The 27,148-nt window shown below is 33.9% G+C and overlaps 2 protein-coding genes across 3 annotated transcripts; one reads left to right on the forward strand and one right to left on the reverse strand.

Annotated features, from left to right (window-relative positions):
* The first annotated feature begins 1,178 nt into the window (after positions 1-1,178).
* LOC117333613 lies at positions 1,179-8,582 on the forward strand. Of its 2 annotated transcripts, XM_033892995.1 has the most exons (9): positions 1,179-1,428; positions 1,590-1,619; positions 1,918-1,953; positions 2,470-2,517; positions 4,144-4,477; positions 4,818-5,003; positions 5,348-5,631; positions 6,043-6,572; positions 7,831-8,582. In XM_033892995.1, the coding sequence occupies exons 1-9, from the start codon at positions 1,418-1,420 to the stop codon at positions 8,139-8,141; spliced, it is 1,770 nt and encodes a 589-aa protein (XP_033748886.1). In that variant the 5' UTR covers positions 1,179-1,417; the 3' UTR covers positions 8,142-8,582. The 2 variants fall into 2 exon arrangements, with proteins under 2 accessions (XP_033748886.1, XP_033748885.1); XM_033892994.1 differs by lacking the exon at positions 1,179-1,428 and having other exon boundaries at positions 1,479-1,619.
* Positions 8,583-14,417: 5,835 nt separating this feature from the next.
* Positions 14,418-26,897, reverse strand: LOC117333614. The gene is made up of 9 exons (XM_033892996.1): positions 26,607-26,897; positions 26,352-26,367; positions 19,312-19,362; positions 18,255-18,344; positions 17,705-17,740; positions 17,450-17,488; positions 15,771-15,803; positions 15,229-15,329; positions 14,418-14,652 (listed from the first exon to the last, which is right to left on the reverse strand). Exons 1-8 carry the CDS (start codon positions 26,640-26,642, stop codon positions 15,235-15,237), a joined length of 396 nt encoding a protein of 131 aa, XP_033748887.1. The 5' UTR covers positions 26,643-26,897; the 3' UTR covers positions 14,418-14,652; positions 15,229-15,234.
* Between the last annotated feature and the right edge of the window lie 251 nt (positions 26,898-27,148).

Genomic DNA, 27,148 nt, shown 5'->3' on the forward strand with positions numbered 1-27,148 from the left:
GAGAGTAGATATTACATTGGTATATGTATATATTATAATAGTACACCATTGGAGAGTAGACATTATATTGGTATATGTATATATTATAATAGTACAACATTGGAGAGTAGACATTATATTGGTATATGTATGTATTATAATAGTACAACATCGGAGAGTAGATATTACATTGGTATATGTATATATTATAACAGTACAACATTGGAGAGTAGATATTACATTGGTATGTGTATATATTATAATAGTACAACAATATCGGAGAGTAGACATTATATTGGTATATGTATATATTATAATAGTACAACATTGGAGAGTAGACATTATATTGGTATATGTATATATTATAATAGTACAACATTGGAGAGTAGACATTATATTGGTATATGTATATATTATAATAGTACAACATTGGAGAGTAGATATTATATTGGTATATGTATATATTATAATAGTACAACATTGGAGAGTAGATATTATATTGGTATATGTATATATTATAATAGTACAACATTGGAGAGTAGACATTATATTGGTATATGTATATATTATAATAGTACAGCATTGGAGAGTAGATATTATATTGGTATATGTATATATTATAATAGTAAAACATTGGAGAGTAGATATTACATTGGTATGTGTATATATTATAATAGTACAACAATATCGGAGAGTAGACATTATATTGGTATATGTATAATATATATTATAAAGTACAACAATATATTATTCCATATAATACATGCAATTATCTAACAATAGATCTACTATTTCATATAACTATACTTAGTAATTTCATTTTACAGTGTATAGATGTATATTAATGTGTTAGGATGCCATTGTTAATGTGATCGATTGTCTTAAATTGCTTCAGTCATTAAAGCTAATATGTCAGGGCCTGTTGGGATTCAATAAAGATTTAGAATATGTGGAAATGGAACTTTGTCAATTAAGTTAGCTAGCGATGATTTTTGCAGTGAAGCAGTTATTGCTAGCAGGACAAACATTGGTATTGTACAATAAGAGCGAAATGATAAGTAATAAGCATTAATTCGATATTAAGGGGAGTTTACCACCACTGAATTGTAAGACCAGCGTGGTTTCTTTTTCAGCTGAGCTGATTCGATATCCAATGCTTTGTTTCCTATATCACTACTTTAATGATAGACAGCCATAAACATTAGCCAGATGCTTGAGAATTCGACATTAACTTGAGTTAATTAACTAGATTAACATTGTGTGTGTCGTAGATGATACAGATAAAATATAGCCTTCTATTTGTCATTCCTAGTATAACATTATACAATAAGCATATGTATAACACTTTTGCCGAGATCTGCACATTTCATTTTGATGTTATATTGAACTACTGTCTCTCATTTTGATTTCCAGATTATTCAAAGACGATACATCATCGATGGCTGCCCAGTACGTACTATCTACCTTATTTATATATATGTCAACGCGATTCTGTTTACATTGATTGGTGTACGAGATAACGTTACAGTCTGATGATAAATCCTATATTGACAAAACAGACAAAAAACAGTTAAAATGATTCGGTTAGATAGTTACCATTTTTGTTACAGATTATTAGCCTTCCGCCAGAGATGTGATGGGTAAGTATTTGTAACCGAGACCAAAATTAGAAGTCAAATATATATGTATGTATAGAACACTTTAGAAATCTTTCAAAGGTGACCTCTTTACGGATATATCTCAATTAATGAATAGTAATTATATGGTCACCAAGGACAAATATAATAAATAACAAATAGGAACACCCGGTAGTTTAATGTTATATGATATCGTTTCGTAATTTTTCGCTTATGTGTATTTACTAATATTTGAAAACACCAACGGATGTCTATTCATTAACATCTACACTCTCAGAACATGAATTATTTTTCATTGTAGGAAAGCTGAGCCGGAACTATTAGAGCGATTAGATTGGTAAGCCAGGAGAAAAGATCTACCGCAATTTCTCTATAACCATTGCTTACCACTGAGAAAAAAACTTTTTTTATGTTTAATAAAGCTGTTATTTTCACATAATTTACTTTTTCAAGGAAATTCGGTAAATATTATTAATGAGACATAACAAAATGTGTATATTATATATAAACAAAATATTTAGATTCTAAATTTACATGTTAGTACTTTCAGAAATTCCATGAAAATTGCATCCTTTTTGCTCAATTCTCACTGAACATAGTTAAAAAAAAGTTAAGAAATTTCATCTACACTTGCAATCATTTCTCACTTCACATGCTAAAAATGTTAAGACATTTCGTCTACACTTGCATCATGCCTCACTTAACCTGTTAAAAAATTAAGACATTTTGTCTACATGTGTATCATTTCTCACTTAACATGCTTAAAGGTTAATACATTTCGTCCACACTTGTATCGTTTCTCACTTAATACGCTATTGTATCATGTTTCGTATTGTTAGCTCTTTAATATCAGTTTACAGATGCGTTTGGATCGGTTGTCTGGCGTGGAGATATTGCCTTCGTAAGTATATGTTAAAGATACATGTCTAATAGTAACATTTGTTTGATCGCTATATATCATCAACTCCTATATCTTATTTTATTTATTTTATGAAGTGAAAGTATTGTTACATGATAATAACAGAAAGATGAACACCAGCAGCTAAGTTCAAAGCACAAGTTAATGATATATATAAAACTAAGCAATTTACAGAGATAATCCACAACTAAAATAAAGGTGGTGTACAGGGTGGTTATTAAATCAACACTATTAATTACTTATTTTATAACAGCTGTCTTTGAGAAATCCTTCGCTATCCATTCCTCCAAAACTAAGAATGGTTATAAATCCAACACATCTCAGTTCCAGGCAATTAATAACCCAACAGAATTTATATAGCTCTTTTTGATAATTGTAAACCAGTTCTTAGTATCAGGCAATTCTCCAACCATCTCTTTTCTGGAATTCTCTAACACACTTCTTGTAAACAATCACTTGTCAATAGACACTTGTTAACAAAAAAATTATATCTTCCAGAATTTTCCAGATAGAAATATTACATACAAGGTCGTAATAGTTATTTCCCTTGAGTAAACTATCTCCATACACATTGCATTACTGTAAGGGTTATCTCCCTTAATCAATGGTATAAATAAGAAAAGGAAACTAAATATAAATTCTGGATAAAGCATCAACCAAAAATATTATTTTAACTTTGATATGCTTGATGTCAATATTGTACATCAAATTGATTTAGAGCCGAATTCAATGCCAAACATTCCTTTTCAATGGTGGAATAATTTCTTTTTTGAGAAATAACAAATGGAGTCATTTGTTCACCATCTTCTTGTATCAAAACAGCACCAACACAAACATCGCTGGTGTCAACAAAAGTTCAAACTGCCTTCCAAAATCTGGAGCAGTTAGAAATAGCTAGCTTGATAGTATGTCTTTCAGTTTTTCAATTGTAGACTTACAGTTGTGTGACCAGATGAATTTTACATTTTTCTTTAGCAAACCAAAAAGTGGAGCTGCTATAATAGAAAAATTCTGAAAGAATTTTCTATAATACCCAGCCATACCAAGAAATCTCATCAACTCTTTCTTATTTCCAGGAGTAAAAGAATCAAAGATTATTACTTATTTGGCTTGGCAGGTTTAACATGCCCTTGTCCTACAACATGACCTAAATTCTACAGTTGTATGACAAAATTTACATTTAAGCAAATTCACACTTAATTTTATGACATTTGGTCTTTCGAAGAAGTCGTGAATCCTGCGCAGATGTTCTTCCCGGACGTCGTGGTAGATGTAGCCATCACCAATGTATCTATCACAGTCTTCCAGATCAGATATCACGATGTTCAGACGTTGTTGGAAAGTTGTCGGAGCATTTTTCATACCGAACAGTATAACTTTATACTGGTACAGGCCTGTTTAAAGTGACGAATGTAACTGCCCAACATTGTGTGATGTCACATCACAATAACGTCGTCAATGTGTTGACTGCCACTAATCCAGTCTAACGGTGATGTACACGATGTAACGGTATATATTTATACACTCTTATTTTACATTCCTATAGACGGGAATAGAGATTGAGAATCCGAGAAATGAGTGTTATATCTTACCTCCCTTTATTCACAGTGTACCGACTGATGACCTCTTCCTGGTCACTTGCCATCCCGTTGAGCCAGCCACGATATCAGATCTAGAGTTTTCTGCTACAGAACAGCTGGAGACGGAGGTATTCTACTTAAAGGTGGAATCATTAAAAAAACGAACACGACCAACTTTAACCGAATCAGACATTAAACAATGCATACAGCTTAGCACACTTGATGCTGAAGAAACTATCGTCAGGGAAACACAGGGAAAGGTTAGAATCGTGACACCGCTTGATACTGTAAGAAAGTATGTGTCATACCATCTACATTTGAGAGGCGATGATGGATGGAAGATATTCCATGGAGATCTCAAGGTAAGTGTTATGTATTTTAGCCTGTCAGTACTTGTCTCAACCAGATGGTAATTGGTACTACGTCTTATCTAGATCAGCTAAACTCTTGCTTGATTTATATGTACTGTAAAGAGTCTGAGTGACTAGGAAGAAAGTCAAGTTGTTCACCGGATGTACACTTCCGCCTTGTTTATTAGACAGTAAGTGAGTTAAAGTTAAAGAGCAGGAAAACAAAGTTCCATCAAACACTGCTATTTCCTCTGTTTACTTTATCAAATGTGGTTCTTTACTTAACAGTTTGTTTCTGGTTCATATGAAATGTATATTATGGAATGTTTTTCGATTAAACTTTTTTAATCAGAACGGCATGGTTGAAGCGATGATCCCTACTCCGGACAAAGCCTTAGTATGTATAACATCTCGTGGGACAGAATATGACGTGAAGGTTGGTCCAAGTGGAACAGAGTATCGTTTTACCTCCAATAAAGATGTATTGATCCGTTTTCCTAAAGGAGCAGTTCAGTCAAACCAGGTTATACATGTATCGGTAAGTGTTTAGGGTGAGATAAAGAGCAGTGATGCCATAAAGTATTGCACATCATTGAATATTGGATACGTAACAAAGACAATTTATTAAGGACGTTTACTTTCAGTTGGTAAGGCACTGAACATATATTATTCGTAATGAAAGTTCATCGATCTCCTGACCTAAAAGTATAAGTAAATACCTGACAAAATCGAACCCGGAGCCTTTACGCTGCTAGTCCGATTCATTCTCGATGTTACGATCTAAGATTCACTGTCAAAATTGTATGAGTATACATGTATATTGTTGTAACCACTTAGATCATAATATATATTTGCATCTCATTCGTTTTATCTGTTTTGTAGCTAGAATCAGCTGACCGTTCGGTGATACAACAGATGAAACGAAATCAACCGGAGTTGTCAATCGTAGGATTTACAGACATTGTCCACATTGAACACGACGAACCGTTCAGGAAAGACGTGTGTGTCGAACTGCCAATGGAAATGATCACTGCCGATGATATCACTGCCTGCGATCTGATAGCAGTCCATTTCGACGACGATAACATCATCATTGACCAAAAGGGCAACAAGATGAAAAAAGTTGGGAAAAATAAAATCAAACTTGAAACCTCTCTTTTTAGTGGGTAAGATCATATTCATGCGTGGAAGATAGAATAAAAACTATAGATATTCCAAAGATTAATATATGTTAATATCTAATCATATTTGATCAACTCGAAACCGAGTTTATCCTAAAATGATTAATATTTCATATAAATTATGGCTCGTTATAGTATACTGTTTGATTACGAATATTTGATATCTGACCTGTTACAAGAAATCTTGTTTTAATTTTGATTTAGAGGCTCATCATGTGTCGATTTATGTATTTAGAGAAATACTGCGTCGGTCTGCTTTGCTGACCTGAACACTATAATCTATACTCGAAGGGAATGTGTCATTTACCCTCCAGACTTTTGCCTTCGGCAATTCAAGTGTTAATCGACGCTCAAAAATATAAATAAATGGTGCTTATTCATATTTTCTGTTTTAAGTAAAGGTATTTTCGCCAAAAGAAAAAGACACAAAAGGGAAAGACAGAAATCTGATTCTGAGAGCGTCTGTTCGATATATGGCTACAACGTCCCCTGCAGTATTCTGGTGTTTCTGGGAGAGGGACCGACGATTGATTCATGGATGGTCTGGGGAGAGGTGGTACCAGAACACCTTGTTGGAGATATTGCCAAAAGGAGAACGACCGAAAATGGTTTGCGGGAACCACCGAACTGTAGATCAGACGGGAAATGTTTTAAAAAGAAAACCAGGATACATGTATATCTAGGGTCGAAAGGATGTTTGAAAATGTGTAATGGGGTTATGGAAAAGCAGTGTATCGTTTATCAACCAAAGGCTATACATAACTACGTCAGTTTTCCTGTAGTGAAAACCGATACAAGTGAAATGGCAATCCTCAATTTCAAAACGAGAGCAAAGAAAAAACAAAAGGATTTACATACTGCCTACTTTCGTCCAACCGCAGTATTACCGGTTGCGTCCGGGATTTCAGAAGAAAATGAACCGAAAGGTATTTAATCTTTTATTCAAGCATTGAACTGTTTTTGTATGGTATTTAAGATCTTTTTGAATGCCCGAGCTTTGCAAGCAAACAACATAATGTGCGTTAGCACATTATGATTAATTATGATTTGTTTGCTTGCAAAGCTCTGGCATTCAAATTGATCTTAAATACCATACAAAACAAGTTCAACGCTTATATTTAAACTCCTTTTACTTTTTTAAAAATGTTATAATTCATATTTAAAATTCACAATTCCCGCCTTACCGACAGTCAGCAGATTTTTTTGTCAGTCGTTGGAACAAACTGAAGATGGTCGCGTGCTTTTTGGCAAACAAAATAGTACATGGAAAATTAAAAAAAAAAAACTCAGTTTTGTTAATCAATTTATTATCAACGTAATGCGCAAATAGCATATTTTTTTTATAACAAATAATGAAGACAACATAATTAGTAGTTAAACTGAATTATCCTGTATATTGTAGTTCCGGTTTGTGTTGTATTAATACGCTGATAAGTGTAGCGCGTGATGGATGGTATTTAAACGTACATCAATGCCAGAGCTCTCAAACACACTATATAGTGACAATGCCAGACAAATGTAAATATAATGATTTATATGTCGTTCTTAGAAAGATATTTCCATAAATCAAACATACAAACATATTTAACCACTACGCACGGAGAGTAGACAGGAAGATGGCGTCTGTGTATGGATGATTATACCAAGTCATCACTTATTGCCGAACTGTTGAGTTATGTTTCTTCCTTAAAGATGGCGTTACCTTTGTATAACTCTATTAGAAGTATTATGTCGTTACCTTTGTATAACTCCGTTTAAAGTATTAATATCGTTATCTTTGTATAACCTCATTACAGGTTTTATATTATTACCTTTGTATAACTCCATTAGAAGTATTATATCGTTATCTTTGTATTCTCCAATAGAAGTATTTAAATTGTTATCGTGCATGGGTATCTCGAACAATTCCTTTTGCTAGGCTTTTATTTGATATTGCAGAATAACTCTTTTTAAACTTTGTCTGAACATAATGTATGCCTATTTTGATAGAGTCTTACAGACCTTTTGGTTATAGTAGAACTATATGCATTGTTTTATTACCAGTATCGAATGCATATTATATATATATAACTCTATAAATATATGTATATAACTCTGCACCATGCATTCGATTCTTTCGACAATTCTGGCAGTTACTCTAAAATAACTTAATCTGCCATTAAAACAGTAATATCAATGTTTCAGGTTTCTTCGACAGTCGAAGCATGCTCACACTGGTGCAACACATTGACATCAATGACTTGTTGGGTCTAGCCACCGGACTTGGCATCTCTATGACTAAGTATCAAGACCTTCGCTTTGTACACGAACATCGTCCTGACGAATTTAAATTATCTGTTATCAATAAATGGCTGAAATCCAGTTCAAAAGGACCAGAGAAAGATATTTTACAATTGACAAATGTTCTTGAGGAGTGTGATATCAACAGTGTTGCTGAGGTATGTAAATCGGTATTCAAAAAAGGGAGAGGATTGACAAAAAAAGATTTCAGATAAAACAATATAATGCACTATTATGATCTGATGTTATCAGCAGCAATGCCGCCTCAAGTATAGAACACGCAATGTGCTGGCTCTGTTTTGTGACAAGTGACATTGGCGTTAATCCATGCATATATATATATATAGAAGCGATGGCGACGCCATCTCCGAACAAGTCTAGAACTACACCTAAGTTACCAAGCATGACGGCACGGAAAACTTCACGGGCTACTTCGCCTACATACAGGAAACATCAGATGAACACACGTTCCCAACGGAGTAATCATAGTGCTGCAAATGACACTCAGGAGTCTCCTGTGAGATTAAATGGAATTACCTACATTGGGAAATCAGCATTTAATCATTTTTTAGGACATTGCCAAAAAATAAACAAAGGAGGAGGATACAAACAAAATACAAAAAACAGTGTTTAACGGATTAAGAGAAAGATAAGAGTTCTACAGGTAAATATGATATTAACAACCTAAAATTGTAAATCTATCCAATAGAATTTTAAGTATTGATGAAATGAAGGTTTTGTCCAAGGGAATGAAATTTTGTCCTACTCCTTCCGAACAAGATAATACACAATTAAAAACAGATTTGTTAGAATTCTGTAGAAGGCTCCGATTAAATGAAAAATTCTTTAAGGAAGGCACAAGTGATGATTCTTCAAAAGAAGAATCCATTGTCAAAAACAAATCTAATTATAATCCCCCTAAAAGTAGTAACTGTCAATTGGAGGATGTTATAGACAGTCTTAAAAAACTTCCTTTAGACAATAAGGGTAATTCTTCTTCTAATAAAAGAATAAAAAGTAATTTGTCGTTTAATCAACAAAGAGCTATAGATGATCTCCGTAAAGATGATTCTATCATAATTAAAGAGGCTGATAAAGGCGGCGCTGTAGTCATTATGAATAAAACATACTATTGTGAAAAGATCATAGAAATGTTGACTGATGGTGATTTTTACGAGGTTGTAGATTGTAATGCCGATGCGACTACCCGTAACCTAATTGATAAATTAATTGATAAGTTCAAAAATAATTTTATGGAAAAAGAAATTGACTATCTTACTGATTTTGTACATAGTACTAGTTATTTTTACGGCTTGCCTAAAATACACAAAAGTAAATTAATAAATGAAGCTATCAAAAGTCAAAATTCAGAGTGTATTACGATACTAGATCCTGATGACTTAAAATTCAGACCTATTGTCGGTGGTCCAAACAGTAGTACGCAACGTCTCAGTCATTTTGTAGATATACGTTTGAAACCTCTTTGTAATACTGTCAAAAGTTTTATAAGAGACGACTTTGATTTTTTGGACCATTTGCCTAAACATGTCAAATTTAAACCTCATTCTAAATTAGTTACTTTTGACGTTGTTAGTTTGTATACCAGGATTCCTCATGAACTAGGATTGAAAGCTGTAAAATATTGGTTGAAAAAACACCCTGAAATTATCGTTCGACGTTTTGATCATGAATTCATTCTTAATGCTTTGGAAATTATTCTAGACAGAAATGTGTTCTTTTTTAATGATATATATTACCATCAAAAGATGGGTACGGCTATGGGTACCAAAGTGGCACCTACTTATGCCACTCTAGTCCTTGGTTACCTAGAAGAACAATTGTACGCTATATCTGAACATAAATACGGTAGGGAATATCGTGATTTCCTTGAAAATAACTTTTTCCGTTTTTTAGACGATTGTTTTGTTATATGTCCACCTAATATTTCTATAGAAGAACTAAACAAAGACCTCAATAGTTTACACCCGTCGATTAATTATACAACGGAGACGAGTGATTCTTCACTTCCTTTTCTAGATGTGTTGGTTGCAATAAAAGGTGATACTATTTCAACAGATTTATATAGAAAGCCTACAGATTCGCATAATTACTTAAATTTTTATTCTAATCATCCTAAACATATCAAAACTAATATTCCTTTCAATTTAGCGTCACGCATAGTATCTATCGTTAGTGAAAAAGAAACAGTAAATACAAGACTAAATGAACTTACAGTATTCTTAAAATCACAAGGCTATCCTAAAGAAATGATAGAAAAAGGTAAACAATTAGCAATCGATAAGGGACCTTTTACATCCCGTCATTCTGTTGACGACAATAAATCAGTATTGCCTTTTGTATCTACTTTCAATCCTCGTAATTTTGATATATTTCCTATTATTCGCAATAAATGTGAAGAACTTAAGCAAAGTAATGATAGAATGGGTAAGGTTTTAAACAAGTATACTTTAATAAATAGTAAAAGACAACCTAAAAACCTACGTCATATTTTGACAAGTTCTAAGTTCAATGATAATTTAAAATGCACAAAGGTTTCTAAATGTAATACACCGCGTTGCGGTACATGTAAACTTATTGTGGAAGGTAGCACTTTCAATTTCAAAAATGGCTTCACTTTTAATGTTAAAAGAAATATAGATTGTAAAAGCCGTAATGTTATTTATGCTATGATCTGTTCTCAATGTAGTGATTTTTATATTGGACAAACTGGTAATGAATTGAGAACCAGAATGACAGTCCATCGTCAACAAATACGTTCGGATAATCTCAGATTTTTAAATGTTAGTAAGCATATTCATAATTGTAGTAATGGTGATTTTAAAATTTTCCCTTTATATAAGATGGATACTTCTGATACAATAAAACGAGAATCAAAGGAGTCAGAGTTTATTAAGCTATTAAAACCAAGTCTGAATAGTGCGTAAACAGTTTTCATTTGTATGTACATGTAGGTTGTTATTGTTGTAAGTTGTTGGTATTGTATGACGTAACTGTTATTATGACGTCATGATCATTATGACGTCATGGTGCAATTGAAAATAAACAGTCTGAAGAGTCCCCTAGACGGGACGAAAACGTTAGATGTTGTCTGAGTCATTTTTTAATTTTTCCATATATATATATATATAGACGTTTGTGAAAAAATGCCGGTATTGAAGACTAGTAGGATATGATTACCTTCTTCTGTCTCTCCCCTCACACCGTATCAGAGAAGTTCAGCAAAGTAGTTCTCAAGCTTGTGTTCTTGTCAATCGAACTTTTCTTTAAAATGAAATTCATTTTTTATCAATCTGATGAGCATATCTACTATTTAGATCACTCAGAAAGACCGAGCATGGTGGCATCTTAGGACTTTCTAGTTAAGACATAAACTTCTGAATAATGTTTTTTTATGATTCCAGAGGCGGCAATCTATATTTCCTTATAGTAATTATTAATTCATAAGGATATTTGTTGTCTTTAGTATTCATACGATTGTATGTTATTATATTTGGTGACGAATATGGAAGTGACAACTTTGTACTCTCCGACATTCTAAACATGCTGGGACGGCTTATTTCACTTCGAGGATTTGGTTTCCATAATACAATGCAATGTGTCCACTTTAGTATGTTCTAGTTGCCATCATTCCTAATTATATTTCCAAAGTTGTCCGTTTTAGTCAATGGATAGTACGACTGAGGTAGATTATGAGGATTAATTCTACATGTATTGAGTAATTACGCTCAGTTGCCATTAAGAGATGATTGTTTGAGGTGCCTTAGCTTCTCAGATGTATTTAATTGAGTAGCTTTTGTTATAATTCTCAAACCTGTGTGAAATAGACTTCGACCACCACGACCAACATTGGACAGTTTAGATACTTTGTAGTACTCACCACCTCAGAGTATATACGTGAAGTATGATGATTTATTTTAAAATTAATCAAAATTATTGAAGTTATGAATTTATAATCAGAGGTACTCGAACCCTATATATGTATACCCAAAGGACAGTATCTACATAGTCTCTAATCGATTGACACGGACAGACTGACACGTGTATATACGTGGTCTCTAACCCGTTGACACTAACAGACTGACCCGTGGATATACGTGGTCCTTAACCCGTTGACACGGACAGACTGACCCGTGGATATACGTGGTCTCTAATCAGTTGACAATAACAGACTGACACGTGTATCTACATGGTCTCTAATCCACGGACACTAACAGACTGACCCAAAGGACAGTATCTACATGGTCTCTAATCGATTGACACGGACAGACTGACCCGTGGATACACGTGGTCTCTAATCGATTGACACGGACAGACTGACCCGTGGATACACGTGGTCTCTAATCCGTTGACACTAACAGACTGACCCGTGGATACACGTGGTCTCTAATCCGTTGACACTAACAGACTGACCCGTGGATACACGTGGTCCCTAATCCGTTGACACTAACAGACTGACCCGTGGATACACGTGGTCCCTAACCCGTTGACACTAACAGACTGACACGTGGATATACGTGGTCCCTAATCCGTTGACACTAACAGACTGACCCGTGGATACACGTGGTCCCTAACCCGTTGACACTAACAGACTGACCCGTGGATACACGTGGTCCCTAACCCGTTGCCACTAACAGACTGACCCGTGGATACACGTGGTCCTTAACCCGTTGACACTAACAGACTGACCCGTGGATATACGTGGTCCCTAACCCGTTGACACTAACAGACTGACCCGTGGATATACGTGGTCTCTAATCCGTTGACACTAACAGACTGACCCGTGGATACACGTGGTCCCTAACCCGTTGACACTAACAGACTGACCCGTGGATACACGTGGTCCCTAATCCGTTGACACTAACAGACTGACCCGTGGATATACGTGGTCCCTAACCCGTTGACACTAACAGACTGACCCGTGGATATACATGGTCTCTAATCGATTGACACTAACAGACTGACCCGTGGATACACGTGGTCCCTAATCCGTTGACACTAACAGACTGACCCGTGGATATACGTGGTCCTTAACCCGTTGACACTAACAGACTGACCCGTGGATATACGTGGTCCCTAATCCGTTGACACTAACAGACTGACCCGTGGATATACGTTGTCCCTAACCCGTTGACACTAACAGACTGACCCGTGGATACACGTGGTCCTTAACCCGTTGACACTAACAGACTGACCCGTGGATACACAATGTCATTTACATGAGACTCTCTCTATGTAGATATGAATTATTTAATTGCCTTTAACATTTCGTCATTAGAACACGGTAATAGTGACATGGGTTATATAATTAGTATCGTCTCAATATTTAGATACACTGATAAACATGATGTCCTTTCCTAGGCTGTATGGTTGGAATGAACCACATTATCATATTTCCCTTTCTACTAAATTGTACTTTTAAAGGGGGTCACGGTGGCCGAGTGGTTAATGTGTCCCGACACTTTATCACCAGTCCTCCGCCTCTGGGTTTGAGTTCGAAACCCACGAAGGGCAGTTGCCTAATACTGACCGTAGGTCGGTGGTTTTTCTCCGGCTCTCCTCCACCTCCAAAACAAGGCACGTCCTTCAATGACCCTGGCTGTTAATTGGACGTTGAACAAAATAAATCAAAGTCCTTTTTAAAAATTTATATATACTATACTGGACCAGGTTAATATGTCTCCCTATATACTAAATTGTACTTTGTGAAACCTTTTATGTACTATACTGTATGCAAATAAAGATGAAGAACAACAAGAAGTCTGGGTATCATTCCTTCATCATTCAATAAATCAACTGAAAACGCTACATAATTATCATATTTCAGAGTCACTAACTGACCGATTGATATGATTATAATGCTGTACACTTCACACCTCATTGGTCATTCATCTGATGAAGGTGACGGAGTATAATCAGATCAACAATTAAACCTAATACGTGTTGCTGTATATGAACATTTATTAACAGACATACACAAAGTCGTGCTCGATCAATTTGCTACAGGTCACATTATGTATAGCACTTCATTGTATAGTCCAAATTCTGAAATACACATATATAAATCTGTAGAGCACGACGATCGCGTGGTTTTTGAGGTAATATTAGAACTACATATATTTATTAATCCAATTACAGTCGATAGCAATTATTGAATATCACGTTCTTGTACACAGGCAAAATGTCTTGAGGTAATTTTGACCTGAAAAAATGTTGACATGAAATTGACCTGAAAGTAACTTGAAAACGCGGTGAAGAAATGTTTAGGTCAATCCAGGTCAGATTCAAATCAAGTTGATCTGAATTTGATCTTAATTAACATGACGCTATTTTGCCTGTGTATTATATTAAATATCGAGTTATACGGTGAGAACAACGAATATCGATAGGACTCATATAAAGATACCTGCATATCCAGTTCAAAAATATGAAATGTTGCATTGAACATTAAAAAATCAAATAAAACGTCGAGCAATAGTATAATGCCAATTTTATTATCAAAGTCTACACATAGCAAGTTATTGAGCATATTAAATGCATAGTTTGAAGGACAAAATTCAATTCAGTTAGATTGTATATGAACAGGAACACAATGAATTATCAGAACGAAGATAATATATCCAGGGAATGGAATGAAGAAAATGTGGAAACAATATGTAACTTCTAGTCTTCTGCTTTGTATCGATGAACCTTGTTTTGGTAGATATTCTGAAAAAAAACCAAAAACCCAAATAAAAATTGTATTTACTCTCAAAGACGTGTACTGACACGGTTGCTTATATTTATACATTGCTTAGAATCCTAAAGGACTACTGATAATTATCTAGATAGGCACTTCAATATAGAATCCTAAAGGGCTACTGATAATTATCTAATTAGGCACTTCAATATATAGAATCCTAAAGGACTACTGATAATTATCTAGATAGGCACTTCAATATAGAATCCTAAAAGGACTAATGATAATTATCTAGATAGGCACTTCAATATATAGAATCCTAAAGGACTACTGATAATTATCTAGATAGGCACTTCAATATAGAATCCTACAAGGACTACTGATAATTATCTAGATAGGCACTTCAATATAGAATCCTAAAAGGACTACTAATAATGATCTAGATAGGCACTTCAAAATAGAATACTAAAGGACTACTGATAATTATCTAGATAGGCACTTCAAGTAAAGCATTCATATCATGAAAGTTTTTCTAGGTATACCAAAGCTACATTTTGATATGTTCCCCTTGTTTCCTCGCATAAACAGTATAATTCCATACATACCACCAATCACGGCTCCATATCATTCTGAATGTCCACTCTCTGGCCCAGACTTTGGTATTCCCTTGGTATTTCACGGCCGGGAAAGAATCGTCGAAAGGGCACTGGCGAAATAAACGATTGAGTTATTCCTTCTCTGTACAGTGACATTATTCTGAGACCAATATTGTTAATTTGATTAACTGAAATAACAATTTTCCAGCTGATTTCTTTTACATTGTTTATATTCCTTTATGTTGATATAATATACAAGGTGAGAGGTAATACTTAAAAATAGTAAGCTAGATGTATTACTCCAACAGAATGTCACCGAGACATCAACTGTTTCTTACAAATACACGCGTATCTGCTGTTCGAACTGTAGATAACTATGTATTCCGACTTACTTTGAGAAATGTATCATCATTTGTTCTGGATAACAACTTTATTAACCATTCATCTAACCCAATTATGACTGCTTTACTACCAAATTTCTTCGAAAGAGTAAGTTACGCTACAGAGATTTTGTTTCAATTTGAGACGAAAAAGAAACTGTTTCAACTTACCCCTAAAGCCTGTAGGTCCTCTTGGGTCTGAAACTAGAATTTGATGAGATCACATTAGACATGATATATTAAATACACAATATCATATTTGCAGGCTCTTCGATAACAAAACCGATCAGTCTTGCTATATTTTACACCACAAAGTAACGCTATTGTGACGTCATGAATAAACAACGTTTTCTGATATATACAAATACAAATCTTGGTATAGCATTGACCGTTGGAAACCGATATCTTTGTTTTATTATTGCCTTGAGGAAAAAGAATAAATAAACAATTAAATATCATTTATTTAATTGCGTTTATGATTTGTGCTTGTGGGTATATTTTATAGTATTAAATACAAAAAATGTATTATAATTATGTGGGTTATGCAAAGATTTATTTACTCTATATGTAAATACTTAACGTTAATGTGGTATGTCACGTGATTTTCCTATATTGCATAGTGTAGTCTTAAGATGTTCATATCACGTGACTTAACCATCTAGCGTCACTGGAAAGAGCACTTAAGGCCAAAGGTAACACCGTGTTTTTTTTTATTTGCAAACGAAATTGCAATCTAGCTCCTTCCCCTTTCACCGCTAAGACGATTGATTTTATAGTACTGCCTTTTGTCTCTTCCCAATGTTTTTGAATTACGTCAATTTTATATCGTATAGATATCTTGTTAGACTGGGTCTGAACATGTTCATATTCTAATCAACTAACAATGTTACTCAAAATGTTTGGTATTACTACTTATGGTGCGTAATCCGAGTCTCTTTTTTTTTTTAAATTTTATGGACCATTGAGTCTCTTTTTTTTAATTTTTATGTATCATTGAGTCTCTTTTTTACTTGGGTATGTATCGCTACATATATCATGTATTTTTTAATTTTAATGGATCATTGAGTCTTTTTTAATTTGTATGTATCATTAAGTATCTTTTTTAATTTGTATGGATCATTGAGCCTGTTTTTTAATTTGTATGGATCATTAAGTCTTTTTTAATTTGTATGTATCATTGAGTCTCTTTTTCACTTTGTATGGATCATTGAGTCTCATTTTTAATTTGTATGGATCATTGAGTCTCTTTTTTAATTTGTATGTATCATTGAGTCTCTTTTTAAATCTGTATTGATCATTGAGTCTCTTTTTTTAATTTGTATGTATCATTGTCTCTTTTTCAATTTGTATGTATCATTGTCTCTTTTTTAATTTGTATGTATCATTGAGTCTCTTTTTTAATTTGTATGGACCATTTAGTCTCTTTTTTAATTTGTATGGATCATTGAGTCTCTTTTTTAATTTGTATGGACCATTGAGTCTCTTTTTCACTTTGTATGGATCATTGAGTCTCTTTTTCACTTTGTATGGATCATTGAGTCTCTTTTTTTTCTTGGGTATGTATCGCTACATATATCATGTTTTTTGTTATTATGGTTTTCCCCTCACCTACATTAGTCAATTATAATTGTTTACCTTACATTAATATGTAACACGATGGAATTATGTAGTAATTATGTAATGACCCGATATAAACGGCAATTGCAATCTATACCCGTTTATTAAGTTGTTTATTGACAAATGAACAAGCTGGCAGTGTGATTGATGTTGTAAGAAGCACACAGCTGAACATAAAACTAATTTCATCAAGCGCTCTATAATTACGAAGTTTAACTCTGTATATTACTCACATGTGTGATGCTCCGGCCCAGCATTGATCAGCTGCTGAGCTGAAATAGTCAACGAACAAACGAATAATAAAAATGCTGAAGACAAGTAATTAAAAAAAAAGAACCTGTTCAATATCCGTAAAGTCGTAATTTAATGATTCATTGGTTCATTCTAGTCAATATATCATTTTTTCTAAATAAACGTTGATGATTTTGTGATTGATTATATCAAATCGGTTTTTTATGTAAATGATTTAAATAGTGTGGCTGACTTACGATCGTCTGGATTCACGGGAGCTCCTGCGACAAATGCTGGAAGATGAATGCATAAATACGATATAAAATGAGGATCAGTGAACTAAACAATATAATTTTGAAAACTTCAAATAACGTAATGTATTTCAGACTATCACGTCATTAACGTTTAATGATATTCATCATTATGAGGACATGAACCTTTTGTAAAAGACCGAAAGAAAGTATACCTTGTTTTCAGATTATATGCTTGGAGATTAATATAGAAAAATGTCTAGATTAAATCAATCTATTTTCAAACAATTAGCGTAAAATGTTGATGACCTAACTACCATAATAAGTCGACCTTATTTTCACAAAATTTACTGTAATCAGTTTAGCAATATACAAGTAAATCACCCGGTAATATATAATTAGTGTTAGGAACATACTATTATTCCATGAGGATATCAGTTTTGATTTCAAAATTTATTGTTTTTCCAAATCAAAAACCTAGATATGTAGAATAATCACTTGTTGAAAACATATGACATTATAGTTCACCATCAATTAAAGATCACGTGATACTCACTGTCCATAGGGACATCCGGATAGATAAGGTGTTCCTCCGGAACATTGTGACCGGGGGCAGCCGCTCCGGACGATCCTGGCAGCTTCGGAACTAACATAACAATATCAAATTAAACTGATTGCATTACCAGTAACTTTGAGCTTTATCTCATTTTGCTACAGTGGATTTAGGTTGATTTTGTTGGATAAAATAATTTGCAAAAAAACACTCTTATAACTATAAAACAGGAGATAATTGATAAAACAATGACGACACAGACTGGAAACCCTTGATAATGGCTTGTCTATTCTGTAACTGAAAACAACAAAGACACAACCTATGGTCGATAGACAAGAATTAACCTGAAGGGAAGACACGTCATATGATCGATAGACCAGAATTTACCTATGTGGAGTGAAGACACGTCATATGATCGATAAACCAGAATTAAGCAATGTGGATGGAAGTAACATCATATCATTGATAGACCAGAATTAACCTATGTGGAGAGAAGACACGTCATATGATCGATAGACCAGAATTAAGCTATGTGGAGGGAAGACACGTCATATGATCGATAGACCAGAATTAAGCTATGTGGAGGGAAGACACGTCATATGATCGATAGACCAGAATTTACCTATGTGGAGTGAAGACACGTCATATGATTGATAGACAAGAATTAACTTATGTGAAGGGAAGACACAACATATGATCGATAGACCAGAATTAACCTGGAGGGAAACGACTGTGCTGGTGCCTTACTAAACTACTACAACAAGAAATTTCGCAAATGGAGACAGTCGTCATTTTAAAGACAATTCATAGAGTATAGATTTTCTAAATGATCAGAAAACCTCCAAACCGGCATATGTTAGATGATGATTAACCCATTGTCATTGTCAGTATAACAGATATATCACTTCGTCCTTGCAGCTTGTGTGTCATCTTTGTATAACTCAGGTATGTAGATAATACTGCTGAACGAGAACTACCGACGTTGGCATATACTAGTTTGTTCTACATCTTCTCATTGATTAGTTTACAAGGAAAGACAGTAGAGTACAACAATACTTACATCGTCTGTCGTTCAACCCCGGTGGTCCCGGAGGTCCTTGCTGGGCATTCCCTGTGTATATGAAGGCACACATTAAAATGATGGAAGAATGTTACCTCATTTGTGTACACAGTTTTACGAGAGAGAAAAAAAAAGAAAAAAAAGATTTTTTTTTTAAAATCATTACCAATAATCTGATATAGTCATGTTCAAGGAATTCATTTTTGAAACATTTAATGGGTACATAAAACAATGGTGTCTGGAAACATTTAATGGGTACATAAAACAATGGTGTCTGGAAACATTTAATGGGTACATAAATCAAGGGTGTCTGAAACATTTAATGGGTACATAAAACAATAGTGTCTAGAAACATTAAATGGGTACTTACAGCAAGGGTATCTTAAAATATTAATTGGTACATACAACAAGGGGATCTGATGGGTACTTACAGCAAGGGTATCTTAAATATTTAATGGGTACATACAACATGGGGCTCTGATTGGTACATACAACAAGGGTGTCTGGAAACATTTAATGGGTACATACATCAAGGGGGTATGATGGGTACATACAACAAGGGTGTCTGGAAACATTTAATGGGTACATACATCAAGGGGGTATGATGGGTACATACCACAAGGGAGATTAATTAGAAATGTTTAAAATTTCCAAGACTTCGTTAATAATTACTAAACAGAGGCAAGAATACCAATTTTTATATATCAGGTTTCATTGCTGGCTCGACAATTTGTTTAACTAAGCTATGCTTTTAACTTTATGCCACTCTTAGTGCAAAAACAAAACTTATCGACATAATGAAGAAACAATAATTCAAGCTCGATTAAACTAGAGCAAAACATAAGCAAAAATATGGATTAACATGGAGACTCCTGAAAAAAAAAGAATCAAAGATTAAAGTAAAATCAAATAATAATTTAAATAATAATAAAGTATTGGGATACCTTTGGTGAGAGAGTCTTTCTTTTCAAGAAAGGTAAAAGACATTATTAGTTCATGGCTGTGAGAAGTATTAATATTGATGCGTATTTCGTAAACATCAGAGAGGAAATCGTTGCGTTTGTGTCCAAGATTTGGTGTCTTACAATAACACACACCGTTGGACTTGGAATCGGGGTCACTACAGACTCGTCACTATCAGTCTACCTCTTTCTTTGATCTTTATTTACAACGTATCAAGCTGAGACAGCTGGCTACTATACATTATGCTGATTTCCCCGCTGTTAAATTTCCATTTGTAGATAGCAACATCCCTGCTTCCCCTACCCTCAGTGTTAACATGCCTTTGTTGACTTGGTATTTATGATGGTTTCAGCAATTTGTTGACTGCTGAAGGGAGAACTTGCAAGATGTCAGCTTAATGAAGACCACGCGAAGGTTAAGATATGTTTTAACATAAAACCAACGCTAGTATAAAGTCGTTTATATTCGTTTTCATGTTTTGGAGAGGTTAAACGAAGGATCAGCGTTATAGGTGTAGTTTGACATATCAACATGGCCACATGTCAGAATGAATAATAAATCTGACTTATATTTTCAATCTAAGATAATTTTTCTTTAATAGTTGATCGCATTTTGAATTTGACTTCCTTTGGTATGTCCGGTGTCGCCGATAAACAATAAGACGCTTTCTCTTTTGAGGACCTTTTGGTCTTATTCCCCGTATAATTCTGCAACAGTCTGCATGCAGATCTACGTTTTTGCTAATATTTTCCATGGTTTAATCAAATAGGAGGAGTTTCAATGACTTTTTCGTTATTATTTTGGTCTTTGATTTAGGAATTATAAAGAAATGGAATTGGGACTGGAGAAAAGCAATCCTGATTACAACATAACGAGACGATTGCGTATACATTTTTGATGTGGCGCAATCAGGCATTTTGAATATCTTAAGCATGAACGGAGTAAATGGATATTGCAAAGCTGGAAGAAATAGTTTAGGTCATCAATCATTGTGAGTTTGAGACGGGCGGGCGGGCAACACGGCTTTGTGACCGAGACTATCTTGAGGAAGAAAATCTGGAAGCTTAGAATATTGACATTCGTTATCGCATGATATCCATTTATTATACATACACGGATGTTTCCGGAGACGAGTTTCTCGTCCTCGGTCTTTTCAACTACGAGGTTTTTTTTCGTATAAACACATTTACCATATACTAGCATCATTGGTTTGATCCGGATTCTGAGAACATGAGTAATACTATACATTAAAGATGGCATTTAATGGTTGATGTCTCCAGAGCTGGATCTATAGCGGTCTGGCCAAACAATCATATAAAATATTTATATATTAATGGAACTAAAGACGATCGCCGGGACTATTACTGAGTGGGCAGTCTAAATAGGAAAATTACTATGTTCAACATAACTGCTCTATCAGACATTATAACAGACATGGTCTGCCAGGAATGATGTACCAAACGAGGTTCCCGCACGAAGTTAATGATCAATTGTTCCTTTGTGTTGTAAAAGAGGACGGTCGTTATTATTTTTTCTTTGTTGTAATACCGCATTAGACAAAACAAAGTATTATATTTCTGACACCCGAAAGGAATTTCTATCCAAAAGAGATTTCTGCACGAATCAAATGACGCAACATTAATGCCACATTATATAAGTCATTATACAAATCATTATATAAGTCATTATACAAGTCATTATACAAGTCATTATATAAGTCATTATACAAGTCATTATATAAGTCATTATATAAGTCTTTTTACAAGTCATTATACAAGTCATTATACAAGTCATTATATAAGTCTTTTTACAAGTCATTATATAAGTCATTATATAAGTCATTATACAAGTCATTATACAAGTCATTATATAAGTCATTATACAAGTCATTATATAAGTCATTATACAAGTCATTATATAAGTCATTATACAAGTCATTATACAAGTCATTATACAAGTCATTATATAAGTCATTATACAAGTCATTATATAAGTCATTATACAAGTCATTATATAAGTCATTATATAATTCATTATATAAGTCATTATACAAGTAATTATACAAGTCATTATATAAGTCACTATATAAGTCTTTTTACAAGTCATTATATACGTCAATATACAAGTCATTATACAAGTCATTATATAAGTCAATATATGTCTTTTTACAAGTCATTATATACGTCAATATATAAGTCATTATATAAGTCATTATAAAGCCATTTCATGGTGTTTCTCTTGCATCATCAGAAAGCTATCCAAAACTATATACGACAACTCTCCCGTATGGAAGTTATTTGGGAATGACACAGAGTAGATATAACGGAATAAGCAATATGTTCTAGTTCGTGCCACAACAGCTATAAAGGGAGTGGTATACAAGGCATGATTTGCATTAAAAGACCAAATGTATTCAAGATTGTGTTCTTATTCATGAAAAAATGTAATATCACAAATTGCGTTTTGGTGAACAGATTTTAGGCTGGTTAAGGAACTGTAACCGGATGAGGTGTCATGCTGATATGTCCATGATATTTCATAGTGTGACGGTACTATTCAGTGGATAAATTATCTTCAAATGACCTTGACTGTTGCCATTACGTAAAGTACATTCTGTATAAACAAAGTGCACACTTGCGGTATCTTATGTAGGTGTGTGAGAACGCCTGCGAGTTTATGAACCCGTTATGTCTTTAATAAATTGGTATTTACGTCATAATATAGTGAGAGATTTAGTTATCAATAACTAATCGAGATCATCGAGTTATATTGATCAAAGCATAAAGCGTTGACATATCTATGAAGTGTTTGTATAATACTATCAATATTGATATTGATATACAGTTTGTGAATACGGACTTGAACGCCTAATGTTTATGAGGTTTTATTTTAAAATGTACTTTTGTGACGCTAACATACCCTTTCTATAACAGACAAACATAACGAAACCTTCATTATAACAAAGTCTCACTTCGTGTCCGCATCTAATAGTATTATATTTCAAAATGTTTTGAAATATTAGTATCTGGCTGTGGTAGCTGTACACGAGAAGTAACAAAGTGTTTCCACCAATATAGATTAACCTCACGCATCTGTTATACGACTGTCGAATGCCAATTTTCTCTGTCACGCTTTAATGATACAGGGTATAAAGTCAAAGGCGAAGCATGCCACACCAATTACCGACGTAACAACACTGTCACGGCACCTGGTACACAACACTAGTAGCTCTATTCTTTTTGTAGGTTTTACGGTTGAACTTTTTATGAGAACTTTTTAATTTTTTGTCACGATTTGTTTTATTGTTGTATGTTTAAACAGAAAAAACGTGTATGGTCGGTAATGAACAGTACACGAAACGGACTCTAGTCAATGTGTTAAACTAGCAGTTACGTTATCAGAAAGTGTTGGTTGTGTTCAGTTCGTTACATACATCTTTTATACATAGACTTGTCTTTGATACGCAAATCGCTTTTTCTTTAGTATATGTAGGATTTAGATACCAAATCTTAAATTAATTTTATTAGCCTAACACGACACCGTATTGTAGAATAATCCAATGAAAGAGTTTATGATTCATATTGAAAACTACAAATAGTGTATCAAGTTGATTATAAATGGCAGTTAAGTAAACTATTTAACTAGCTTGGTTTATTTTGTTTAACGTTATATTAACAGCCAGGGTTATTTGAGGACGTGTTAGGATTAGGAGGTGGAGGAAAGCCGGAGTAACCGGAGAAAAACCTGCGGCCAGTACCAGGCAACTACCCCACGTGTGTTTCTAAACCCAGAGGCTAGTGATAAAGAGTCAGGACACACTCGGCTACTGCGACCCCTTATTTCTTTCTTAAAATACAAACAATATAATTAATGAATTTTAAAGAAAACACTCAATGCGTTTTGAAGTTAACCATCTTTTTTCACAGACAGAGTAAAACAGACGCTTCTGAAGTGTGCATTGTGACTATAAAGTATATGTCTAACAAAAAACATTGGAACCTGCACTTAATTCAGGAGTCGCCGCGTGCAAACATGTTGATCTACATTCTAAAACCTACTCTGATGTATTGACATGTTAAAGTACATGACCGCAGACCTTGTACATCCTGACCCAGTTACATTAGTGGGTGAATACATAGCGAGACAAATAATACATGTATTACACCACAGACCTTGTTCATCTCGACCTAGTTACACCATTGGGTGAATACGTAGCTAGACAAATAATACATGTATTAAACCACACACCTTGTACATCCTGACCTAGTTACATAAATGGGTGAATACATAAATAGACAAATGCTATATGTATTACAAATACACCGCAGCAGCCAATGTTGTAATTTTACAAAGGGGAAAGTTATTTCCAAAAGATCAAAAATTTATGAGACCTTCCCTATGACATTCTGAAGAACACTTAGTTCAACTTCTATTATGTAATCAATGTATGTGTTGTATAGCTATAATGCAATCCATAAATAAACTATACACATGTTTTTGACTTGTTGAAGTATTTTAAGCGAAGAAGATTATTTATTCTACAGTGGCAAATTTTCATGAAAATTACTCATCCCGATTAAGTTTCAGGGGGTCAGGGGGGTGGGAGGGGGGGGGGGGGGGCTATTTTCGGCATTTTTCCAAATTACATAAATACTTTTTTCGAAAGATCTACCATAATTTTACACTCTATGAATTATCCCTTCAAAAATAATGTTACTTTGTGAAGTATGCTCTCAATTTGTAAAAATTTCTAAAAATACATAAGATTGCATTATGTTGCATTTTGAGGATTCCCAAATCGTCAATGACCAAACCATAAGAAGTTTTCATAAAGAAAACTATTTTGTTGATACTTATTTTCAAATTATCTTCTGTAAATTGTATAGAAGCTTATGTATGGCAGTGCTTGTAACACTACTAAACTCCAATATTAATCAAACGTCACAAGCGGATATGTCTCTTAGAGAAGTATACATTATATAATATATATAAAGTATGACACTGTACCATGCACAGCCTGACGAGTGTTAGACTTAACAGTAGTATACAGTATATATTTTACTAGTACGTTAAAACAACAGAAAGACAGTGATAATAACTCAAAGTCGACACAACGAGGGCAAAATCAAAAAAAAAATAATGTGCTTCATCGACAACAACCACCTTCATGGAAATGTAGGTCAAGTCTGGGCTAAAGTCATATTTTCAAACCAAAGTAGGTAACTGTTACTCGTTGTGTCTTTTAAGTCAATCATTAGAATTCCATAAAGTCAATAGTCTTGAAATGGGGAAATTTGCTTATAATTTACAAATATTTTAGTTATTTTACATGTGAATGTATAGTTGAATGTTTTTGCAAAAAGGGATCATTAGCATGACTTTTCGGTGTATATGAGTTCTTTCATTTCTATTGTCCGAATTCTGTGATTTACGACACGAGTGTAAGAACTGAAAAGGTATAACAAATCTTTCCGACGAGGGTAATTGATTTCATATTAGACGGTCTACGATTTCTTACAAGATATCTTTTACAAACTATCGTGAAAAGAGCTTTTCATCAGACTGATTTGAATTAATGAATGGCAGTATTATCAACTTGTTTTCTCTTTCTTTAATGACGTAGTAACAACAACAAACAATTAGATATTATTTACAACCGATTTCGCTTCACTAGGCGTTAATAACATGATGAATGCAATTGGTGTTATAGGGGAATTATGCGATAAAATAAATTATGAATTCATTATATTGTCTTTTATGCAAAGTTGAGTGAAATTGATGCTCGATTTTACTTATAATTTCATTATCAACATGTTACAGCACTTACATTTTATATACAGCAGTTAATCATATCATCCTATAATACATTATTGTTTTTTGTAACTCACAAATGTAAACCACATCGTTGTTCTATTTAAATCAACGTCACTGTCTGAGGACAAGTTGTTCAAATATATCGATAAACTTTCTTGTCAAAGCATCATTGATGGTATTTTATAGAATGAAACAGTAATAAAACTTTGATGAAAATATAGGATATTAATATAAACTTAGAGAATAGTCTAAAATGTACTTACCAACAGCAATGATAGTCTGAAAATAAAAAGATAAACAACTACATAATATAACGAATCATATCGCACCATTCGTTCTGAAAAAAAGACATTGGAACATTGCAATCATCCATGATAACTTTTTCAGCATCAACAACTATTAGCATGTGTTGTCACTTGTAGCGACTTAGCTTATTCATAAAAACTTCAAAGTAGACATTGAGTGTTAGCTTGTTACGATTGTGTAACACAATAAACTCTGCGAAATAGACCACTCACCAGCACCACAGCTAAAGTCCCAACTTGCAGAATCATTTTAAAGACGTAGTTCCGCCTGTATCCAATGGATGTTTGTGGTAGAATGCGACAATGTTTACGTTGGCTTGCTTTATATATAAATGCCGCTGCTACCAGAACATTCGTTCGTAGTGCTTAGATGTCTGGTTAACCTTTTCAGATGAAAGCATATATCGTAAGTAGGTTTAACACTTCCGTTGGTTTAAGTGACCCGTCATCACGTGTAATAACTTTCTAATGGAGCGAGAATACAATGTGCGCCTGTGGCATTCATATGTAAACGATAATAACCGGAAGTCGGTCCACTTGACGTTAACGTCCCGTGATAACACGCGAGATGATACGAAGTGGAGTAATTTAGAAATGTCTATTGTAAATCTTCTGTTATACATAAAATGCTATGGAGACCTGCTGATGACATCCCTGGATACGAAAGCAATACACGATTATATCATGGATTGAATTGGCTAACAAATGATTGCTGAAACATCATAACTGATTGAATTATTTACTGATTTTCTCTT

Source organism: Pecten maximus, chromosome 8 (assembly GCF_902652985.1).
Source record: "Pecten maximus chromosome 8, xPecMax1.1, whole genome shotgun sequence".
In the NCBI taxonomy this organism is placed as follows: Eukaryota; Metazoa; Mollusca; class Bivalvia; order Pectinida; family Pectinidae; genus Pecten; species Pecten maximus.